At 39.8% G+C, this 23,423-nt stretch overlaps 1 protein-coding gene across 3 annotated transcripts in view; it reads right to left on the bottom strand.

The window, feature by feature from the left end:
* Positions 1–23,423, bottom strand: part of IQGAP2 (IQ motif containing GTPase activating protein 2) — a 283,046-nt gene that overhangs the window by 9,205 nt on the left and 250,418 nt on the right. For all 3 annotated transcript variants that reach the window (XM_047729600.1, XM_047729599.1, XM_047729601.1), the window contains 9 exons: positions 21,901–22,041; positions 21,462–21,546; positions 20,786–21,018; positions 17,832–17,964; positions 14,927–15,029; positions 13,707–13,848; positions 4,572–4,659; positions 2,265–2,477; positions 244–404 (listed from right to left, as the gene is read on the bottom strand). In XM_047729600.1, coding sequence (XP_047585556.1) covers positions 244–404; positions 2,265–2,477; positions 4,572–4,659; positions 13,707–13,848; positions 14,927–15,029; positions 17,832–17,964; positions 20,786–21,018; positions 21,462–21,546; positions 21,901–22,041 — 1,299 coding nt within the window. The remainder of the gene's footprint in view (positions 1–243; positions 405–2,264; positions 2,478–4,571; positions 4,660–13,706; positions 13,849–14,926; positions 15,030–17,831; positions 17,965–20,785; positions 21,019–21,461; positions 21,547–21,900; positions 22,042–23,423) is intronic.

Raw genomic sequence — 23,423 nt, 5'->3', positions numbered from 1 at the left:
CCCCTTGCTTAAAATACAACAGATGGAGCTTCTTGAATCCCAATGCCAATGGGCAATTCAAAAGCTCTGAAATGCACTTCTGACTTCTGAGATCACAGAGGCAAATCACAAAACTGAGGTTCTAGTGTTTGGCTATTAAATAAAGCAAGCAGTTTGCTTCCAAGCTGAACTGTCCAGGATCATAGAAAAACAGATACCCCTAAACACCAGGACACCATAAACAGACACAGGATTTTAACTTACCTTCTCTTTAAGTTGTCTAAACAAGTCTTTATGTAGGTGTCATAATAATTAATCTGGTCTTCATAAAATGCCGCCTTCTCATTAAGTGCCTTCAGGGTCTGCTGAAGTTTGGCTAACTCAGCTTTCCGAAGCTTACGATGTATTCTTTGATTTCGAATGTCCTAAAAGAACAAGTCAAGGCTATGGTACGAGATTTAAGAATTTTGACTTTATGATATTGCCAATGTGGGGCAAGAAGAATGTGGACTATTAAATCCCTATTTGTGACCATTAACCTGTAGCTTCCCTCAGTGACCTTAATCTCTGAACACTAAAGTGTCCCTCCTTCCTCGCTTATACTTCAGACTGGCAAGGGTCCGTATTTCACTTTAACAGAGTTGCTAAGGTTTATTTTTCCCTTGATGGAAAAACAGAGAAGCATTTTTGGAATAACCAATTAATTTGAGAAAAATAGTGTTTTAAGAGGGGCCTAAAGAAGGCTGTCCCAGGAGATACAAATTTCTTCAAAATGTGTTCAACATTCCACTTAGAAGAATATTTTACCTGGAAAGGTTTACATGTATAAATCAATGTAATTGATCTTAGAAATAAGTAAAAAAAAAAAAATTTTAGAAATAAGTTAAAAAAAAAATAAATAAATAAAACAAAAAGCCTCCTAAAACCCCAATGAGCTTTTCTATCTGGAAAATATTTCTCAAAGTTTGCAAAAACAACTGAGCTCTCAAGACTGATTGGAAAAATTTTACTCTGGTAACTATTCCTTCAATTTAAAGAGAGTTCAGAGAACATTAAGTTGTCCAAGCTGTTCACAACCTATAGGAACTAGGCTATATTTGAACTTAAAGACATAAGATTTATTTGTAATTCTAATTGGTATCATGAAAATGTTTCATTTAAGAAAACAGTGTTTGTTTACTATGATTTTCCTTATGTGGACAAAACAAAACACATTCCCCTGGAATCCAGATAGACATGCACACACCTTTAAATAACAATTCTCCAATAAACAGAATCTTTTAGAGGATGCCTTCATGGTAACCTTTTTTTTTTTTAAAGGCAAAAGCATTAATTTCACTATTAATTATTCCCAAAGAGAAATATTTTCCACCCCAGAGCTATGGAAAGTAATATGACTTCCCTTGAGTCACTTAGGGTAGGAGTACTAAATCTACTGCTCTAAGTGACCCTCAATTTCCATGGAAGAAAGAAGCCAAGTTGATTTTCCACCAAGAAGGTAACAACATTTACTTCTGTCCTGATCACTTAACTGCCTTTAACATCCAGACCCATTTTAATTTGCATAGTTGGATAAAAAGAAGGAAAGGTCGTTTTGACACAAGTATATACTTCCTTATCCTTGGCAAACAGATCTCATCCATTTCCTGTGATGCTTCCTCACACTAATTTGAGATCCTTTTCTCAGGAAGTTTCCCAACTGTAAAAATATAGGCTGAGAAAACAGAAAGTGCCCTTGAAGTGTTAACTGCATTTAGGCTCAGCCGCTCAGAGGACATTCTCAAGGACGTGAGTTACTACCTCAGTGGCAGATCCTAAGAGCAATTGGGCTATATGACAACGAACAAGAAAGAACTCTCATTGAAATGTCATTTCTAAAACTAGTAAGTATTGGGACGCCTGGCTTGCCCACTTGATAGAGCATGTGACTCGATCTCGGGGTTGTAGGTTTGAGCCCCATGTTGGGTGTAGAGATTACTAAAAAAATAAAATCTTAAAAAAAAATCCTCAAAGTAGGTATTGCTTCAAAGTATAGATGAAATTTGTCTATTAAATTTCCCAAGCATTTATTTCTGGTGTGCATCAAATGTCCTAATGACGCAGGGAAGTTTTGATATTTCTCTATTAAAAGTCATCAATGGCTTTGAAACCTTTGATAATCTGTAATATTGACCATGGCAATACAACTAGGAGTCTGTAATGTCACCTGAGAGAGTGCTTAGCATGTGACCAATGATTAACAAATGTCTGCTAAGTGAAGAAGTAAGAATACTATTTCCAAAAACCTTGGCAATCTCATTGAGAATGTCTTGGTATTTATTCTTGGATGACACGTGTCCAGTTTGTTCCAATGTCCTGAGGTTCCTCTGGATTTTCCTCTTCTTCTGCTCCAGGGGTAGCTGTGCATCTTCAACCATAGACTGACTATGCTTCATTTCTTCTGGAGCCTGGGAATCTATAATTGCTCGGCTCACCATATCTCTGGCATGATCTGTCTCCTGAAAGGGGAATATCAAGATACTGACTTTTCTCTGGTTCTCTAGTCTCACAAATTCATAAACTGTTCAGGCAAGTTCATGTCAAAATAAAATAAAAGAAATAAAAGAAATCCTCACATCAGAGTCCAAAGGCCAGAATCAGCTATGTTCTTCATGGATTTTGAATAGGTCTTCGGGAAGAAATTATTTCAACTTTTTGAGAAATATGGCAATGGTGGCAGGCCTATTTCGAGCAAAATTCTCAATGGCTACTTTAGTGCTAAGATGAGAAATCACCTTAGTAATGAACATATTATAGTGGATAACTGATATTTTATAATTCTCTGGGTGGAAGGATTTCAATTCCTGGATAGTTCAGCTGAGGGAACTAAAACTACATTATTCCTTAAAACACAGCTATTCAAACACCGTGAACATCCAGAACCCAACTGAACTCTCACACATTTGCCATATTTATGGAGATTCTTAAGCCACAAGGGCAGAGACCTTTATTTTAGGAAAGGAATAATTCTCAAACTACCAACTCTGAAAAACCTGCAGGGTGTCTTTGAGCCAAAGGAAGTAAGAATATTTTAGTTCATCCCAAGTTCCCAAATAAATGATTAGTAAATGAACGAATGAATTTGGACAGGTTGTTATAAAAACAAAACAAAACAAAATCAGTAATAAAAGGAGACTGGTGATCTTCCCATTTCATTGTATTAGACAACTGACTGACACAATATAAAGTCCAAGGATACAGATATAATTAGATTACAGGTAGATCAATATCATGTACACGGGAATAGTTTATCAGGTCAGTGGTCAACAATAGTATCTGCAGGGCTTAAATACATTATTAGACACCTAATATGTGCTGGTTATCATTCTACCCACTTAACATGTTTAAATCACTTGTTTTTGCTGTCAGTTAAACACTATTATTATTCCCATTTTATAGTTGAGGAAACTGAGGCAGAGAAACCCTTCTAAGTGCCTAGAATTAACCAGTGAGGAGGTGCAGGACTGTAGTTGATCTTGGAAGTCTGCATTCTTGTGACTATGCTACATTTGGAGAAAAATTAAATGTTCAATAAGGACAGTAGGATATTCCGCCTACATTGTTTAACAATACTCACTTTAACAAACCCCAGATAACTTGAAGTTTCATTCTATATATTTTTAAAATTAAAACAGTCATTTCTTGGCAACTGACTAAATGATGATTTATTCAGGAATGCGGTGCCTGGGTGGCTCAGTCAGCTGGGCATCCGACTCTTGATTTCCGCTCAGGTCATGATCAAAGGGTCATGGGATCGAGCCCTGTATCAGGCTCTGTGCTCAGCAGGGAGTCTGCCTGAGGATTCTCTCTCTCCCTCTTCCTCTGCCCCTCTCCCCACTCACATGCTCTCTCTCTCTCTCTCAAATAAATAAATCTTTAAAGAAAGAAAGAATGATTCAGGAAAATTATGAGTAGCTCTGCTAAGAAATACCTAATTAGATAATTTTGATAACTTTTGTTTAGAGAGTGGCAACTCTCTAAAAAGCCATAAGAGTGAATTAGCTTAAGTCAGAATGAACTGAATACACGACGATGCATTTTAGATGATGTTGATACAACATTAATACAAGACTGTTAAGAATCTTGAGTCACTTACAGCGCGATAACGGTTCTCTGGCCTGATGTACTCAAGATACTCGCTTCTGAAGCATTTGGGGAAACAGTTTTAATGTGCGAGACACGTTTCAAGTGAGCAAATAATAAAATATGAAAGGTATTTTTCTCCATCCTACTGACCAGAACTATCTTTATTCACTGTCTGATAAGGTTTACAGTGAACATTCAGAGGCTTTCAAAGACCTAGAATTATCTTCCTAGTCAAGGACAAAATTACACTCAACATCCATTTGGTGCTGCATTTTATATTTCATTCCCATTCTAAGGAGTTTACATTTATGACTGAACTCAGCTGCCAGGGTAACACAGAAACTTCTTCACTTTCAAACCATGTCAGTTACACTGTCTTTGTGGCAACAGTAAACACTGGACATGAAGATTAAGAAAGTGAACTCACATAGATGGTACTTATTATCTTACACTCAAAGGCCAATTACCTGTTGTGTCGTTGCTGGTGTCTCCAAGATTTCTGGCAATGTGTTCCCTGGCTGGTTCCGGATCACATCAATTATCAGCTTCTTGGTCCTTACAAAATGGAACAGCAAGAGACAGTTTCAGAAGGCACTCTTGCTGAACCACAATCTGCTCCCCTGTGCTTCTCTGTATGTATTACACGAATGCACATAAAAATGAAGCTTTGAAGATAACCCTTTAAAGTAGAAGAGTCTTTCGGAAATTCACATGTGCTCTGAGGCAAGTTTGTGAACACTTTATCTTCAAAGTCTGCGTTTTACATACTGGATGTTGTGGGATTATGCTGTCAGTAACAGGGGGACAAGTATGTCATTCGATTCCTTCTCTAAGTACTTTTTCTTCTCTTTGGACGGAGACAACTTCTGATGAGCAGGAGGGCTGCGCAGCCGGTATGGGTTGCTACCGCAGAGGATGCAGGAATGATAGCTAATACCCTCCCCTCTTTCCCGACTTTATTAAAATTGAAGCTTCTGAGCCTGTTTAATACTTTATAAGCCCTTAGGAGCCAGGCCAACGGTTACTCTTCCTAGTCTGAGACAGTTATGGAACATTTGGAAGGCCAGTGGGAGCAGCGGTCCCAGGTGGGCTGGGGTGGCTTTGGCGGCCAGCTGACACAGCAGTGAGGCCGGTGGTGTTCGAGAACCTCGGGTCTGGTGGATGAGCTAACAGGTGGGCTTGTGTCCTTGTCTCCAGGGGGCCGAAAATAGAGGAGTTGCTCAGTAAAGTGCTAGTGGCTAGGAAATTCCACTGAAAGTGCTAAAACCACCGTACTATTTCACATGTGTCCTTCATGGCCATCCTCCTCAGAGACTGGTTTATGTAGCGATGTGAAAAGATTTCAACATAAAAGGCAAAGGGTCAAATGTGTATGTACATTTACATGAGTGGAAAATTATTTTTGGATATAGCTGCCCTTCCAAAAAACAGAGACACTTAAAGAGCCGCCTTAGGGGCGCCTGGGTGGCTCAGTGGGTTAAGCCGCTGCCTTCGGCTCAGGTCATGATCTCGGAGTCCTGGGATCGAGTCCCGAATCGGGCTCTCTGCTCAGCAGGGAGCCTGCTTCCTCCTGTCTCTCTGCCTGCCTCTCTGCCTGCTTGTGATCTCTCTCTGTCAAATAAATAAATAAAATCTTTAAAAAAAAATAAATAAAGAGCCGCCTTAAATTATAAACAGGTCTAATTGATGACTTTAGTTTCACTGTTCTTGCTGCCCTGCTGGATTTAACATCATTTCTTTCAAAGGCATGGCATGCCATCACTGGATGATGTCTTTCTTCTTCATCTATAGCAGGAAATGTTCACGCGGCATGAAAATAGGAAAATGAAAACAAAACACTGTTCATGTTTTGAAGCATTGGGGCCAATGACAGAGGAAGCCCTCAAAGTGAAGTCCAAATATCTTATTTTTGAAAATAGGATAAAATCCAAGAAACCATTTGTAAATATTACTTTTGTCATTTCTTATTTACTGCAGGTCTGTATGAGAAGAATGATTACAGCCATTTCCTCTGACCCATGACCTTTCCCTGCTGGGGATTTACAGGCTGTCTGGGAATGTCCGAACCCTCCCCGGAGAGTCCAAGGTGGATACACAGCTAATTATAGCCGTGGGGGAGAGGGCACTGCTCCTAAGGCAGCTGTAGCTTAGAGACCCAAGTGTCGTTTCCTCTGCACATAACTCCCTCTTCTAATCATCATTAATATCTTTAACAGGAACATCAAGTTAAAAATAAAAGCACTGGATGATTTTAAAAATGTCAACACAGTGATGGTTTCATATTGGCAATAAAATTCTAAGAACCACTTATGATCTATCTTTCTAGAAAACTCCTAGCTCGTTTCTTTAGAGAGGGTATCTAATGACCAAAATGACCATGGTCACTAAAGCGGGCCTACCAGGGACAAAGAATGTTTGTTTGTTAAGGAGTCGTTCAAGCACAAACTGGCTATACTAGGTCTTTCTATTGGAATTCAGCTTTATGTTTAGCCTGTGGAATCCACCGCCAAATTTCCACCCCAGACATCTCACATGGAAGTTAACTATCCTGTTTCAGGACAGGGAACTCACTGTCTCCCCCAGCAGTATGCTAATGGTTAAGGGCGCTGGGACAAGAGAGATCTAAGGTCCATTTGGGCCTCCTGTGGCTTACTAGTTGTGTGGACTTGTACAATTTATATAATCCCAATGAGTCTGTTTTTTCATTTATAGAATCAGAATCTCTCAGAGGACTTAGGACTGAATGAAAAGTCACATGTAAAGCCACTCACTAGGGTCTGACATGTGGTAAGCATCCACATGGTCATTAAAGCTTTGCTGCCCAAGATGGCAGCCACTGGCCACAGATGGCAATGGACCACTTGAAACATGGCTAGTCCAAACTGAGATGTGTTATAGGTGTAAAACACACACCACATTATGAATATTTAAATATGAAAAAATTAACAATTTCTTACATTAATTACATATTGAAGTAATGACATTTTCAATATATCGGATTACACAGACTGAAATTAATTTCACCTGTTTCTTTTCAAAATGTAATTTCTTGTGTGGCTCATTTTGAATTTATTTTGGCAAGTACACATTGGAACATTCCATTCTTACACAGCAAGCTCACTCTGAGAGGCCTGCCTTCCAGTGAATCCCACTCACTGGACCTGGTTAGTCATGGGACTTCAGCACTGAGGCGAACCTTTGGGAAACAGTCCAACCCCTTGATCATACAAGTGAGGCAACTAATACATTAGAGGCTCTAGAGTTAGACAGAGGTTATACTATTTTTCTAGAGTTGCAAAAAACAAGTTGAATTTACTTTCCATATCATCAGCCCCTCACAAACCTGCAGAGAGGCCCAAATTGTGTCCCCATCCTCTCTTCCACTCCTTTCTTTTTGCAAGCGAAACCCCCAGTTCCTTTCTTTTTTTGCAAGTGAAACCCCCAGTTCCTTAAGCCTCTTCACAATAAGATTTAAACAGAATTAACAGTTTTGCTCCCATCTGTTTGCCAATGATCTTAAGATGTGTCCCCTCCTCACCCCAATGCAAACACAATATTCTATATATAGTCTAACCACCATAAATCAACTAACTGGGTGGAGGACTGGTTCCCTGGCTGTTCCAGCAATAGGTAAGACACCAGGCCAATGAGACCAAGGACCTTAATTCTAGGGAAGAATTAAGAGAAAAAGAAACACAGCAGGGAGTTTGTTCACCGCAGCTGTGTTCAAGTCCTATTGTTGGTTAATGAGACCACGTGTTGGCGTGGCTCCTTAGACTTGGCCATTCCACCCCTATGGCATCTTTGATGATGGTCTGACCAGTAGCATCTCTGAGTCCCCCTCCCCCCACCCTGCCATCTGCCTTACAGTTTGCCCAAGTTTGAAAAGAAATTCATGTTTGTGCAATCTAAGGAACATTTCCAGTTGTTTAAAATTCTTCTGGCATGATTCTTCATTTTTATCACCAGCCATCAAGTATCAACTTAGCCATTTAGGGCCCATGCGAGTTTGTACCAAAAGCAAAGACGTCTTTCAGGTGGGATGATAGGTTCCTCAACTGAATCATGGGATAGGGAAAAAAAGTTCCTGGGAAATGATGATTGAAGCACCCAGGCAACTAAGTTTGATTAAATCCACAAATGTTGCCTTCTACTGAAACACACATACTTTGGTAGAAAAACAAGCTTAAAAAGGTCATGAGGATCACATTTTTTTTTTTTTAAATGTAAGCTCTACGTTCAACATGGGGCTCAAACTCATGACCCTGAGATCAAGAATCAAATGCTCTCCAAACTGAGCCCACCAGGAGCCCCAGAGATCACATGTTTGAAGTGGAATCATGAGTTATCATGAGAAAGATTTATGATTATGTAGTTTCTATAATTTATACAGTATTAATACATGCCTTCTTTGCCTCATCGTATCCCTTCGTTCCCCTCTCCATCTGCCCTCTTCCCCATTTAGAGACGAGGAAACTGATGCTGAGGTGACTTGCTCAGAGTTCCATGGCCAGTAAGTGCCAGACTGAGGCTGTAATTCCAGGTCTCCCCAGGAGGCCTCAACCAGGATTTTTGGGTTTGTTCTTTCAGTATCACCAGGCTTCGTAGTATTGGCAAAATGGGAAAAGCCCAAACTGAGGAACCTTATTCCATTCACATACAGAAGGGAAAGACAGTGTTTTTCCTACTCCCATCTGTGCCTTTACATCCTTCCCATCGATTGGTCAGTCTTTCCTCTCTGGCCTGGAAAGATCCCCCAGCATCAGTTATGAAGAAACTGCTCTGCTATCATTCTCATGATTTATTCCAAGATTCCCAAAGGTACAAAGAGTAGTGGCCTTGCCCTCAATGAGTTGTAAAATCTTGTAATCAAGAGGGCAGATCCTGGAAGAGTTATCATCTGAGTGTGAACCTATTCTCCTCTTACTAGCCATATTAACTAGGAAAGAGTTTTTGTCTGTTCTGTGCCTCTGCATAAAATAGAGATAATAACCTCTGCCTCTTATGATTGCTGAGATATAACATAACAGATTTCATCTATATCTATATCTATATTTATATAGATATGTAATATCTGTAATATTATATATATATAATGGAATATATAAGTATATAATATACATACATATTTTTATTTATCTGTATCTATAAGATAGTCCCTGTCATGTGGTAACATTACATAGGTGTTTGCTATCATTTTCATCGAATTACTGAGAATTATAAAGCTAGCATAATATAAAGTTTATAAGCATAAGGATTAACAATGTCTCGGGGTGCCTGGGTGGCTCAGTGGGTTAAGCCTCTGCTTTCGGCTCAGGTCATGATCTCAGGGTTCTGGGATCGAGCCCCACATCAGGCTCTCTGCTCAGTGGGAAGCCTGCTCTCCCCGCTTCTCTCTCTGCCTGCCTTTCTGCCTGCTTGTTATCTCTGTCAAACAAATAAATAAAATCTTAAAAAACAAAACAAAACAATGTCTCAAATTCTTCTATGGCAGATGCCCCCATGGAGATGAGTTACTCATCACTGTAAGGCTAGTTGTTTTGTAATTAATCATAAGAGGACATTTCTGAAAGTTAAAAACACAACCTGTTAAGGAGGAAGCAAAATAGTTTTGTTTTTGATAGAGAAAAGCCAGGTATTTTCATGTCCCAAATGTTCTGCATTCCATGACTATCCATTTCCCATTAACTTCTGAAAGGTGTTGTCTGATTTTAGTTAAATTTGGTTCTGTAATGAAAATCTCCAAAAACTATACATTATGCTTGAGTTTGGAATTTGGTTTATTAGCTTGGAAAAAAGACATCCCCATTAGAGTTTTCAAATCAATATTTAAGGTGTCTACTAATGAAAAGGGCTTATGAATTTAAAGCATGCCAGTGACTAGCTACTTGCTTCCCATAATTTGAGACTTAAATTTCCTCACCTCAAAGATAGAGATGTGGACTAGATGGTCTCTAAGCTTGCTATCACTGACACATTTTATAATTATCTATTATTAGCAAGATTTTCAAATATATACCTAAAGTATAATGTCTTTGAAGGTAAGGTTTGCCTAATATCATGGAGCTAATTCTATTGAATCTTTTGGGCAATACCCAAATTCCACTTTCACAGAAGTCTACTGGGCCAATCTTTGTTTCAGGTTTTCATTTCACACTGACCACGGACTGGAGTGCTTAGTGAAGGGCTCTGCCTACAGCAGGATCTCAAAGTATGCCCAGAGGAAGGCTATCTAGACCCCAGAGGTCTAGGAAAGCAGTAGATCATCAAGAATTATTCAAACAATTGCCCAAAAGCCTTTCTATAGAAATGAGAAAGTTTATTCTACAATTCACACTGAATTGCAAGGAACCCCAAGTAACCACAGTCTTCCTGAAAAAGAACAACTTGGAGGACTTACCAGTTTCAAAACTTATTACAAAGCTACAGTGATCAATGCAACGTGGGACTAGGATAAGGACTGACATATAGATGGATGGAATAGAATGAAGAGTCCAGAAAGGCATACATGTGTGGTCAGCTGGCTTTTGACAAGGGTACCTAGACCATTTATTTGAGGAAAATAGTGTCTTGAAGAAATGGTTGTAAGACAAATGAACATCCACATGCAAAAAAATGAAGTTGGCCTACTGCCTTACACCAAACACAAAAATCAGCTCAAAAGGGATAATACACCTAAATATAAAATATAAAAATAAAAAAGTAAAATATAAAAACAAAAACTATAAAACTCCTAGAAGAAAATAGGAGTATATCTTCATGACCTTGGATTGGGCAATGATTTCTTATACATAACAACAAAAGGACAAGTAACAACAAAAAAATTGATTAACTGTCCTTTATCAAGTTAAAAAACTTTTATGCATGAAAGGATATTACCAAGAGAATAAAAAGACAACCGACAGAAGGGGTCAAAGTATATGCAAATCATAAATCGGGTAGGGGTTTACTATCCCGAATATAGAAGCAATGCTTAGAACTCCGCAATGGAAAGACAAACAATCCAATTTAAAAAACCGGGCAAAAGACTTGAGTAGACATTTCTACAAAGAGGGTATACAAATGGCTGACAAGGACATGGAAAGACACTCAATGTTATTAATCATCAGTGAAATGCAAATCAATGCCATGATGAGATAGTACTTCATACACACTAGGATGGCTATAACAACAAGGCAAAACAGAACCTAAGTGTTGGTGACGATGTGGAAAAATTGGAACACTTACATCTTGGTGGTAGGAACATAAAATGGTAAAGCCAATGTGAGGAAAGTTTGGCAGTTCCTTAGAAAGTTAAACTTAATATTACCTTAAGACCCAGCAATTCCATTCCTAGGTTTATACCCAAAAGAACCAAAAACAGGTGTTCAAATAAAAACTTGCACACTGATGTTCGTAGTGGTACTATTCACAATAGTCAGAAGGTGCAAACAACCCAAACGTCCAGGATAAATGTGGTATTTCCATGCAATGGAGTATTATCCAGCCAAAAACACTATGCAGAGTCAAAGAAGCCAGACACTAAAAGCTACACAGTGTATGATTCCATTTATATGAAATACCCAGTTAGGCAAGTACACAGAGACAGAAAGCATCAGGGACCAGGGACTAGAGAGCAGGGCTTGGAAAGATGTCCTGGGGTGGTAGGAGTGACTGCTTAATGGGTGTGAAGTTTACTTTTGGGGTGATGAAATGTTTTGGGACTAGAAAATAGTGATATTTGTGTAACATTCTGCATGTACTAAATGCCCCTGAATTGTACACTTTAGAAGGTTAAAACGGTAAATTTTGTGCTATGTATATTTTACCACTTAAGAAAAAAATGAGTGGCTCTACTTAGACACTATTTGTTTGCAGCTGCGACAGAGACCCCCAAGGGCTGAGGCAGGTAGGACAGTGGACCAGGTTTCTCCCCCTAAGACATATGGCTGCCCAACAGGCCTGACTTGTATGGTTCTGCTTTTAAAATGAATTCCAAAAGTTCACAGACCCATGGAGACTCTTCAGAAAGAAGTATAAATATATATAAATACAGGACATTGAGATTATTTGACATTTGAGACTACCCACATTGTGATTTCCATTCATTAATGCACATATTTGAGTTGACTGCCTTTAGAAAATGATGTTCAAATAAAAGAACAAACCAATTATGAGAAAATTTCCTCCCATGACTTCTAAGGACAAAGCTTATGAGATTATAGGATGCTCGGCCTCATTTAATTTGTATGGCAGAACCATACAATCTGCATTTCTAGTTCCCTTTACAATTGGCACTTTCACCGAGGAACCCAGAGAACAGACTGCGCGGTTCCCCCCCTTGCCTCCACCACCCTGCGCTGTGTTGTCTCTCTGCAAATTCAACCTGACTTGCTATTTAGTAGTCTAAGGAACTGCCTTCAACTCTTTCTGAGGGCAAGGCTGTGTAAGAGTCCTGCAGCTTGGCCTCTGTCCTGCTCTCCACCAGCGGACTTCAGACCCCCGGAGGGCAGAGACTGTTAATGGCTTGCTTACTGCGATAGCCCCAGCATCAAGCCAGGGCCATGGACACAGAGCAGGTCCTGAAGATTTGGTACATGAATACAGGTCAGGCCTTAGATAATCTGAGGACAAACTAAGGAAGCCAAAAAGAAGCAGCACGGGTGGGAACAAAGGACACTAAGTTTTTTCCCGCCATTTTAATGGATGATAATGAACAGCTGGAAAAAAATTAACTGGAGGTGAGGGCTGTTTGAATCCTGTTGGGGCAGTAAGGATAGCTCTCGTTACAAATAAAAACCACCTCAGAACTCATGACATATAACTTGGAAGTAATGTGTGAAGTATTACTTAAATACGTAATTATTCCATTTTGGCCCCATTTCCCACTTCCATTCTCTACCTCAGTCTAATACACAACTGACTTATGCATCCTTTTGTTTTTAAGTTCTTAAAAACTGTATTGTTTGGTGAGCATATGTTTTGGCTTATGGTGTTTTGATTTATAGTGATGGATCTCATTCTTTCTTACTCCGTGTGTAAAGGGCTGGTATGGAACATCCAGAGGCCTTGATGGAAATAATACAGTATAAAATCATGAATGCTTCACTGTAAATTCTCGGGGGCAGAAACTAGGGTATAAATGAAAGCTGGTAAACATATCTGGGCTTAGTGTAACAGGAAAGAAGGTTAATAAAGCAAATGACAGTGTTCGGTCTTACCGTGGTGCGTCTTTTATATCAACACTGGATACCAGACATTAAATATGGTCTCGAGTATTTCCTCATTAATCTTTTCACCACTCAGAAACAGTTATTTCCCTTTTAGTTACCTCAGGACTTTTACAGGCAGAATTAATCACTTTGTTTCTTAACAGAAAGGAATCAAATTGCTACATGGAAAACCGAAAAACAAAATGGGCTTTATAAACTATTATAATATTTAGTTTCTTCTTAAATGATAAGTAGTCCATTATCTGTTGGTCAGATGTTTGATGAATAAACAACATATTTCAATATTTAGATACATCAAAATGAATTATTTGGAGATTCAGTCTATTTAAATTTGCATGTCTTAAGATGCGCAATCAGAGACACAATGTGCCCATTATGCCCCAAACTTACTTTATCATGAGGCTTTGGCCATCTATAGCTTCGCCATCCCCTAGGTCATACTTGCTTGTCAAATAAAGGGAAATCTCAATCTTTGAGAGTTGATTTAGTATATTTGCTTTGTTAGGGTCATTGGGGTCAACTGCTCCTTCCCCTGCAGAAATAAAACATTGTTATTCTTACCATTCACTCATTGTGTTGGCATCTGCAACGCAAGATAAAGGTTCTATGGGAAAGACAGGCTCAGTTGTACAGGGATAATGTCTTCATAAAACAAAACAAAACACAACACATTCTAATACATTGCAAGAGACTTTTAAGATCTCTCTCTCTTTTAAAGATTTGAAATATTCTCTACTCCCAATGTGGAGCTAGAACCCACAACTCCAAGATCAAGAGTCGCATGTTCCACCAACTGAGCCAGCCAGTCATCCTTTAAAAAATCTCTGATTTGAACTTTAAAATAACATGGAGCCCAGAAACTCAAAACATGAAAATAAAACTAGAAGAGAGAACTTAATAAAAGAAATCCTTATAAAACTCAGCAAGGAATTTGTAATAAACTTGGCTCTTTAATGATTTCTTTTCTTTATGTACAGGTTGACTAATCCCTTTTGATCCATCTAGAGTTTATTTTCAAGAATATCTAATTGCTTTGTGACCTAGGACGAATTACAGAACTTTTTTTTTTTTTAAGATTTTGTTTATTTATTCATGAAAGAGAGAGTGAGCAAGAGCAAGGAGAAAGGGCAGAGGCAGAGGGAGAAGCAGGTTCCTCACTAAGCAGGGAGCCCAACACGGGAGTCTATCTCTGGACCCCAGGATCATGACCCAGTGAAGGCAGACACTTAAAACATCTGAGCCATCCAGGCACCCGAATTACATAACTCTTTTTTTTTTTTTTTTAAGATTTTATTTATTTATTTGACAGACAGAGATCACAAGTAGGCAGAGAGACAGGCAGAGAGAGAGGAGGATGCAGGCTCCCTGCTGAGCAGAGAGCCTGATGTGGGGCTCGATCCCAAGACCCTGAGATCATGACCTGAGCCGAAGGCAGAGGCTTAACCCTCTGAGCCACCCAGGCGCCCCGAATTACATAACTCTTAATGTAGGATGGGGGCTAGTGTTTTTATCTTCTTAAGTAAGGTTAAGCAATAAGACTTGTTTGATCTAGAATAGGAAAACTGAACAACTAAACACAAACCACAGTAGGAGGCAGAAGAAGCTCTTACCAAGAAAAGACTCCACACTAGGTACCTCTCCCAGCGATTCCAGGAGTTCATTCAGCAAGTCCTGTTTATCAGCTGCAATCGCCTCCTGGTGTTCCAACAGGAGCTTTATAGAGACAGCAATAAACACAGAGACACAAACAAAAGTAAGTTCGTAAGTGCTACCATTTTTACACGTTCCCTTTCTGATTTTCCAAGACAAGGTTCTTCTAATACTGTTTGGGACTTAATTTTTATATATTTTTTAAAGTAAGTTTTATGCCCAGTGTGGGGCTTGAACTCATGACCCTGAGGATCAAGAGTCCCATGCTCTACTGACTGAGCCAGCCAGGTGCCCCTACTGTTGGAATCTTAATTACAAGTTTGACATTTATTGAAATTAGAGACCACAGGGACACACAGTTTTCAATATTATCTTAGCAGTAAGTACTTACTTTACACGAAGAAACTGGAGCTTTGTGAAAGATGTCCACAAACCCTCTTTTAGCAAGATCTTGTGAGATATGCCTCAGAGCAGCCTTCTACCACTTAATCCCTGTGCTCTAGTCCACCTTGACTGAAAAGGTCAGAGTTGGAGAGGAAAGGGCTACAACGGGGCAGAAGTCTCTTGACTAATACTGGGGGTAAACTGGAAGCGCTTTTCAATATCTCTTCACAGAGAAATTAAGCAGTAATCAAACACTATGGCTATAAAAAAAATCATCACTAAACTATTTTAATCTGCCTGGCATTGAAGATCTTTCAAGGGTAGGGATCACAGAAATGCCCATATGGTCCCTTGGCCGGAGACCTGGATGTATCAAGTGTTTCTTCTGCTACGCAATCCCCAAAAGGATCCAAGGTGAGTAAAGAAAGGCATTATGTAAGTAACAAAGGAGATAAAATTACATGGTGGCATCTGGAATGGTAGTATGTATATTTTTGGAGGAAGGTACTTTAGTGACAGAACAAAACAAAGGATAAATTTATGTTCTTGTTTTCTGAAGAGACAGGAGAGCTGATTTGGCTGCTGTCTGGAGAGTGAGGATTTAGGCAGCTAGCTTCGACCCTCTATTCTGGTAATTAAAGAACATAAACATTTTTTGAAAATGTCTCTTTGAAGAGCTTAATTTGAGGGTCTCCATGTCCCTTAGAGGACAGGGAGTCAAAGGCTGGGTGGGTTGAGCTGAAGCCAAGTTTCTGTGTACATGGGGACACCTCCTCTTTTGAGACAGACCGTAAACAGGATAGTCTTCCTCTGCAATTACAATACTCCCACGTTATACATCTGCTTCCAACCTAACACATGAAGAAACTCCAAGCTGGTCACAAGCTAGATTTCCCAGGAAAGCAGAATCCTCTGTTTTCAATTTTTGTTAACAAAAAGAACAGACTATTTCTCATTAAAGAGTAACAGTCTAAATTAACACAGTAACATTTTTTTCTTGGCTATCCCTGGGAAAGAATGTCTCATTCCAAAAGAGAACTCCCTACCACTTCTTCTTCAGGAAGATACTGCCCTCAACAAATGTGTAGCCAGTGTGTGAACATTTTTTTGAGATGGGTAATCTACCATAAAAATAGACAACAGTGGTTGCTCAAATATGAATGAGTCCACTCGCTCATTAGAGCAATGTTGCAAATGTTGCATTGCTGGACATGTTCTATGATTTTGAGTGTTTATACATAGAGAAAAGAAGTATAGCCTCTTCATTTGATCAACCAACTCACTCCTTCGGCTGGCCGTTCCGACCAGCCATTGATTAAGTTCACTCAAAATACTCATAGAGAACTTGTTGCAATTGTTAGGGGGGTTCCTTGTTCCAACCCTGAAAGAGGGAAATCAAAAGAAGATCCAATCTTTCTTCTAAACCTGTTCAAGCTTTAGTTTGTTGGAAGAACTTGATAACATGGACTGAAATTTTAGCAGCCAATTTTGTCATCTCTTAGTGTATCTTCTTTGATGGGCAGGACAAGACCATTCGGAGGTGTGTTATTTGTTATGCTTTCCTCCTATTGTGTGTAATCCAAACTGGGTATATGATTAATGAAGGCTTCTTGACCTCTAGTGTGTCTCTTCAGAACCTGGGTTCTTGCAGAGTGTAAGCTCTGATTTGGGAGGTCTGGAGTGCTTTTCTAATATGTCCCTAAGACTTTTCTTAGAGGAGCAAGGTGGTAAGCACTTTTCAAAAAGGTTATCTTTTAGGAATCAGGTTTTTCAGGAAATATGTTCCAATTGGTCTTAAAAACCAAAAACCCAGTGCCCTGACCCCAATAGGCGCTTAATATTCCTTTCATGGCTGATGGTGGTGATATTTGCATGCCCTCTGGATGGAGACATTATGACATACCACAGACTATGAAACTGCCTTGAGAAATGGGGTTTTCCAGAACAATAGAAATGATTCTTTGCAGACAGCTAATGTTGGGTGGGGTGTCCTCTCTTTCCTAACCTTGAACAGCCTATTCTCCCCTCTCTTTATGTCCAACATTAGAAGAGAGAGAATATTCTCATTATCCCAGAATTTTAAGGAAAAGCTGGGAAGATTCTACAAAGGGGAAGAGAAATACTGTGGGGGTTCAGGCAGTGTGGCCCTGGTGGGTAGAGGAAATAGCAGGACCCATCCCTGCTCAGGACTTAAACTTTACATTCACAGGCTGACTTTGTCAACAGATCATGTAAGAAAAAAACTTGGCTGGTTTGGGAGGAGTTTTATTATGTACTAGCGGGAATAAACGCACCATGTAAAAAGTAAACGTGACTTGTTTGGGAAGAGGAATCTTATTCATATATAAGTCAGGGAATAAATAATCGAAGGTTTCTTAGGATGTTGAGTTTAGTATTATTAGTACATGCTTATAGGAAGCCCCGAAGAGACTAAGCATTTTCAAGAAAACAGCATCTGAAATGTGCTAAGACCCCACTTACTGAATGTGTGCTGATGATTTCTTCAATTGAAATATAAATGACTGGTTTGCTGACTGTCACCACATCTGTGTATTTATCCATATTAAACTTTTCTTCTGGCTCAGGGACATTACAGGCTTCTTTGAAGTATTTCCTAACAAAGAAAACAAATGCTTAAGACAGAATTCAAAGAAAACAAATGCTTAAGACAGAATTCAAAAATAGCTTTGTCAAAACACTGAGGAAATAATGAATTATGACTAGTGCTTTATTCTCCATCTCAAACTGTGTGTGTGTGTGTGTGTTGGGAAGGGGACCACTTGTTACAGAATCTTCCAGAATGGCTCCTAACTCTAGAAGCTGAGTCCCTGTTTCCATATGTTGGACCCAGCTCCTTGAGCAGGAATAGAGAGAGCAACACAGCCTCACGTTCTGCTAGTGACTTAATGTAGTCAAATTATGGGCAGGTTATTTAAAAAATGTTATTTTGAAAACAGATCCCCTGAAATTTAAACAAAAATGTCAAGATGGATAGTGTTTAATCTAAGAATCAAGTCTTTCTAGAGAAAATAATCTGGAAAGCAATTTATCAAATGTGCTACTTTATTTTTAAAAAGATTTCATTTATTTATTTGAGAGAGACTGTAGTCAGGGAGAAGGAGAGGAAGAAGCAGACTCCCCGCTGAGCAGGGAGCCCGATGTGTACCTCTATCACAGGACCCTGGGATCATGACTTGAGCAGAAGGCAAATGCTTAACCAACTGAGCCATCCAGGTGTCCAAATGTGCTCCTTTAAATGGCACAAGTTCCTGGGCCTAATAACCCTTTAGAGCTTTTGTTGCCAAAGTGACTGAAATTCAAGTTAAGCCTACATTACTCCTAGTTGATTCAAACAACAGTTGCTGACTAATGGAAAAACTGTTAATGCTAAAAACACCAATACGTACCATGTCCCATTCCCCCAGTAATCAGATTCTAAAAAGTCTCTTCCTTAGATAATAGCAAATTTAGACAGGGAGTTCAAGAAAGCCAGGGGCTCTGATCATGGCTTAGGTTCTCTTGTATAGGCAGAGAAGGTATTTCATTCTATAAGGTGGTAAATTTCCTTCCTCCTTCCTTCCCTTCCCTCCCTTCCCTCCCCCCTCCCCTTCCTTTCTCTCTCTCTCTCCCTTTCTTTTCCTTTTTCTTCCTCCCTCCCTCCCCTCCCTCCTTTCCTCCCTTCCTTCCTCTTTCTTCTTTCCTCTTTTCTTTTCTTTAAGAGAGGGAACACAAACAGGGGGAGTGGGAAAGGGAGAAGTAGACTTCCCACCGAGCAGGGAGCCCAATGCGGGGCTCCATCCCAGGATGCTGGGATCATGACCTGAGCTGAATGACTGAGCCACCCAGGTGCCCCTCTTTTTTGTTTTGTTTTGTTTTGTTTTGTTTTTAGGAGGGAGAGTGCAAGTGGGGAGATGCAGAAGGAGAAAGAGAGAGAATCTATTTTTTTAAAAAGACTTACTTATTTGAGAGAGGGAGTGTCCGTGCCTGGGAAGGGGGTGGGGGTACAGAGAGAGAGAGAATCTCCTTGAGATCGTGACCTGAGCCAAAATCAAGAGTCAGACACTTAACAGACTGAGCCACCCAGGCTCCCCTGCAGTCAATTTTCACATGCCTGTGCCTGAAATTATCCTTGATTTATCTCCTGTGGGTACCCAAGGCTTATATATCCAAAAGGCCTCTACCTTCCCAGCCCAAGGCTGAAGAGGTTAAATGGCAGGTAGCCATGTTGGCATGGGAGAGGAGCACGTTTCCATGTGACAGTTAGTCCTTCTACACTTTTTTGACAGTTTGGCTTCCTACACTTTGAATAGGTTGCTGAGGAACACATAGAATAAATACAAGTGTGAGAGGAAAAAATATGAATTTAAGAGGAAGCAGAGGGGGGACTTTGGTTTTGTTTCTTTTTGAAGAAGAGCTGGAACCACAGATGTTTGATAAGAATAATCTGAGAAAAACGGAAGTAAAAGGAAGCTGTAGTAGCAGATAAGGATGTGCAAGAAGTAGTACATTTTTCCTCTGTGAGAAGAACTAAAATTAGCAGCTTGAGATACCAAAACTTCCTGTAGTAAGAGGATTTGGAGGGAATTTTCCCACAAGAGGCCACAATTCTAAATAGAAAATAATGATCATGAACTACCGTTGTGAGCAGATAATTTACTCTTCCAGAGAAAAACTGAGGAGTGGGAAATCAATTTTCCAACAGCGCAGTTATAGAGGCTGCATTTATGTTTTATTTCTAAGACCAACTGACTGAATGGCAAAAAGAGAAAAAAATGAACGCCAAGTTGAATGTGCTTCTGTGGAGAGCTTGAGGGGGAATGGATCTTCCTACCAGACACACGCCTTTCATGTTTCCATGGAAAGATCAGTGATAGAATTTGGAAATGCCTATTAAGGCAACAGACCTAAGTCTTATATGGGTGACAACAGAGGTTAAAGAATAGAACATTGTCATATATAATCCTCAACAAATATGAAAGCTGGATTTCCCTAGCCTTTTAAAAACTGAATACTCAGTGTCCTGTTGTCTGTTGCAGATAAGCAAGTTCTTTCTCACTGGACACATTCTTAAAGAAAATGGAACCAAACACCTTCTTCATAAGTTCAATGAAGAAGAAATCAGCTCTTCTGACTTTTAAGTCCTCTAAACCTGTAGCACACCAGGAAGAATAAAGGTTTCATTCTGTCCACAGGAGAAATCAAACATCTGGGGATGACTCAGGATAGCAGAGGCCCTGGGGGTAGGGGTGGGATGGGGAGCCTCATGCAGAAGGGACCCAGCCCGTTCTTTTCCCCCCATGTTGGCAAGAAGAAGAAATACACACCGTCCCCTGAGGTTCCCAATCCTCATCTCCAACTTCACTTCTGGGTACAGAGCACACAGGACTCTTCCTTATCATCTCACAAGTTTCTCCAAAAGTAATGATTCCTCTCACCTGAACTCTTGATAGGTCTCTGATAAATAATTGTTCATAGAGGAGAGATGCTCGTTTTCTCCTTCGAACAGCTTGTTGGAGGCCGCATGCTGAAGGACTTTGGCCACTGACCCCAAGTTTCTCCTTTGGTCGGGATTGATCTGACCTCCGGCGGTCATGTCGATGATATCAAAGCCATCAGGAGCCACGATAGCTGGGTTCATGTACCGGTAGTACAGGAGGTTCCCCACAATCTGGAGGAATGCAGAGGAAAAGACCATTTTTAAGAGAAACAACTTAAGGGTTTTAGACTATTAAAAATTGAAGTAAATATTCATTGCTTCTTCCCAAGAAAGATCCTTTTCTGATCTGAATCCTAAAAATGAGTTCTGTAAAGGTAGTCAAAAGAGCCCCACATTACCAATATAGTTAATCATATTATTTTTGGTGAAACCTAGGTTAATTAGAGCACATTGCCCCCAGATGCACTACTATAAAGAAACTCAATAATGTGTGAGAGATCTCTAAAGGAATTTCAGCATCATCAATAACCTTGAGTCATTCAAAACAGAAGACCTGCAGCTTTTTATTAACAGTCATATGGAGGGGGAAGAAATCTCACAAAATGTTATGCTGGTAATTATTCTGGTTCATGCCCCCAAGAGAAGCTATGGAGAGATGACCCTCGAAAATTTACCTTTAATAGCTCATCTTCTGTGGCATCAGGAAATTTCTCATGGATCGAATTCTTCAGTACTTTCGCTATATACCTCAATCCATAACTACATGCAGAACAGATGACAAAAGAAAAGAATGGGAAAAGGCTAAGTGAGAAAGAAACACAAAGCAGTTGTTCTCATCAACCACAGCGGAGCAATTTTCTTAAAAAATTAAACATAAAATGAGATGGTAACAGAATCACAGGACCTTCGCTGATGATCGTCACTGGGCACTGTTTTTAGTGTTCCCTCTTTGAAGAACAGTTATGAATTTCCAAGGCAAACACAGGCAAACTTTTAAAATTGTGTTAAAACAGCACGAGGGAAAACGCCTATCTCCACTGTGAGGATTTATGTCCCATCGTGTTGCAAGAACTTGCAGGGAAGAAAGTTCAAGTCGCTACATGTACAACTTACGGCAGGAGATCAAGGGAAGAAATGATAGAGTTGAGGACTTTGTCGGTGACCCGTCTCAGGTTCTCAATGGATGCCTCCAGTTTGTTTTTCACTTCTGGGTATGTTAGAGCTTGTTCAGTGGTCACATCATAAGGCAGCTTGCTGAAAACACAACAGGGGCATTCAATTAACTGAGGGCTTAGGGACAAGCATTTGTGTCCTTGCCAAGCTGTTTCTACAATCAAGCTTTGTACAGTGAAGCAGACATCACCCACTGACCTCAGGGACAAAATGTTTGCCAGCTGAGGGGAGGTCCCATGTGTCCAGACAGTCTCTCTGCCACTTGTAGGATGAGGGGGACTGCAGGCTCTCTTGGCAAAATAAGAGGCAACTCAAGTGATATAGACTCATCTAATTTTCCCTCTTTTTTAAAGAAGGTTCCCCAACATGGAGCCCAACATAGGGCTTGAACTCAGAGCCCTGAAATCAAGATCTGGGCTTAAGACCTGAGCTGAGATCAAGAGTTGAATGCTGGGGCACCAGGGTGGCTCAGTTGTTAAGCATCTGCCTTTGGCTCCAGTCATGATCCCAGGGTCCTGTCATCGGGTCCCACATTGGGTTCCCTGCTCGGCGGGAAGCCTGCTTCTCCCTCTCCCACTCCCCCTGCTTGTGTTCCCTCTCTCACTGGCCCTCTGTCCAATAAGTAAATAAAATGCTTAACCCACTGAGCCATCCAGGCACCCCTTTTTTTAATTACAAAAAAGCAGTACGTTCATTACAGAAAAAATTGCATATAAACAATCAAGAATACAATACCAACCCAGAGACAACCATCTTTCATATCTTGGTGCATAACTTTCAAGGTCCTACACTATACATCTGTATATGTGGGCCTAACACACATGGGTATAATAGAGTTGATACATACACATTTTCCATACAGACCCTACATAAATGTGTGTGTATCTATATATCATACACACATATATGTATTTTAATCGAAAATGGTTTTCTGTACCCAACTGCAACTGGAAATTATACCACAAACATTTTTTCCATGCCAATAAAAATATTTCTATACCACTATTCCAAACACTTACTAAGTCTACTATGTGTTATACAAACATTTATTTAACAAATTCCTCACAGATAAATATTTTGACTTTCCCCAACTTTTTGCTGTTACAAACAGTGCTGGGAGAACCATCCACATAATTCTCTGTGCATATCTTAACGATTGCACAAGGCACCCTTTTGCACAAGATAAAAAGCTGAGATTGCTTAGATTTACCAACTACCACCCAGGATAAGCCATCCTACCTGGCTTACTAATACTTACACAGGGAACTTACTGACTTGGTAACCATAAAAAAAAAAAAAAAAAAAAAATCAGGTGAAGAGAAAGTCTGTAATATTTCCAGGTCTAGGTTTAGAAACACACAAAGAACCAAAGGAGAGAATTATAGAAGTTGTGAATTTGGGGGTCAAATGGTGCTGAATGTTGAAAATACTGTGTCATATAGAGATGTGCGAGAGTTCAAGAA

This window comes from Lutra lutra, chromosome 5, assembly GCF_902655055.1.
Source record: "Lutra lutra chromosome 5, mLutLut1.2, whole genome shotgun sequence".
Classification (NCBI taxonomy): Eukaryota; Metazoa; Chordata; class Mammalia; order Carnivora; family Mustelidae; genus Lutra; species Lutra lutra.
The sequence above is the reverse complement of the archived record's forward strand: the minus strand, read 5'-3'. Positions and strand labels throughout refer to the sequence as shown.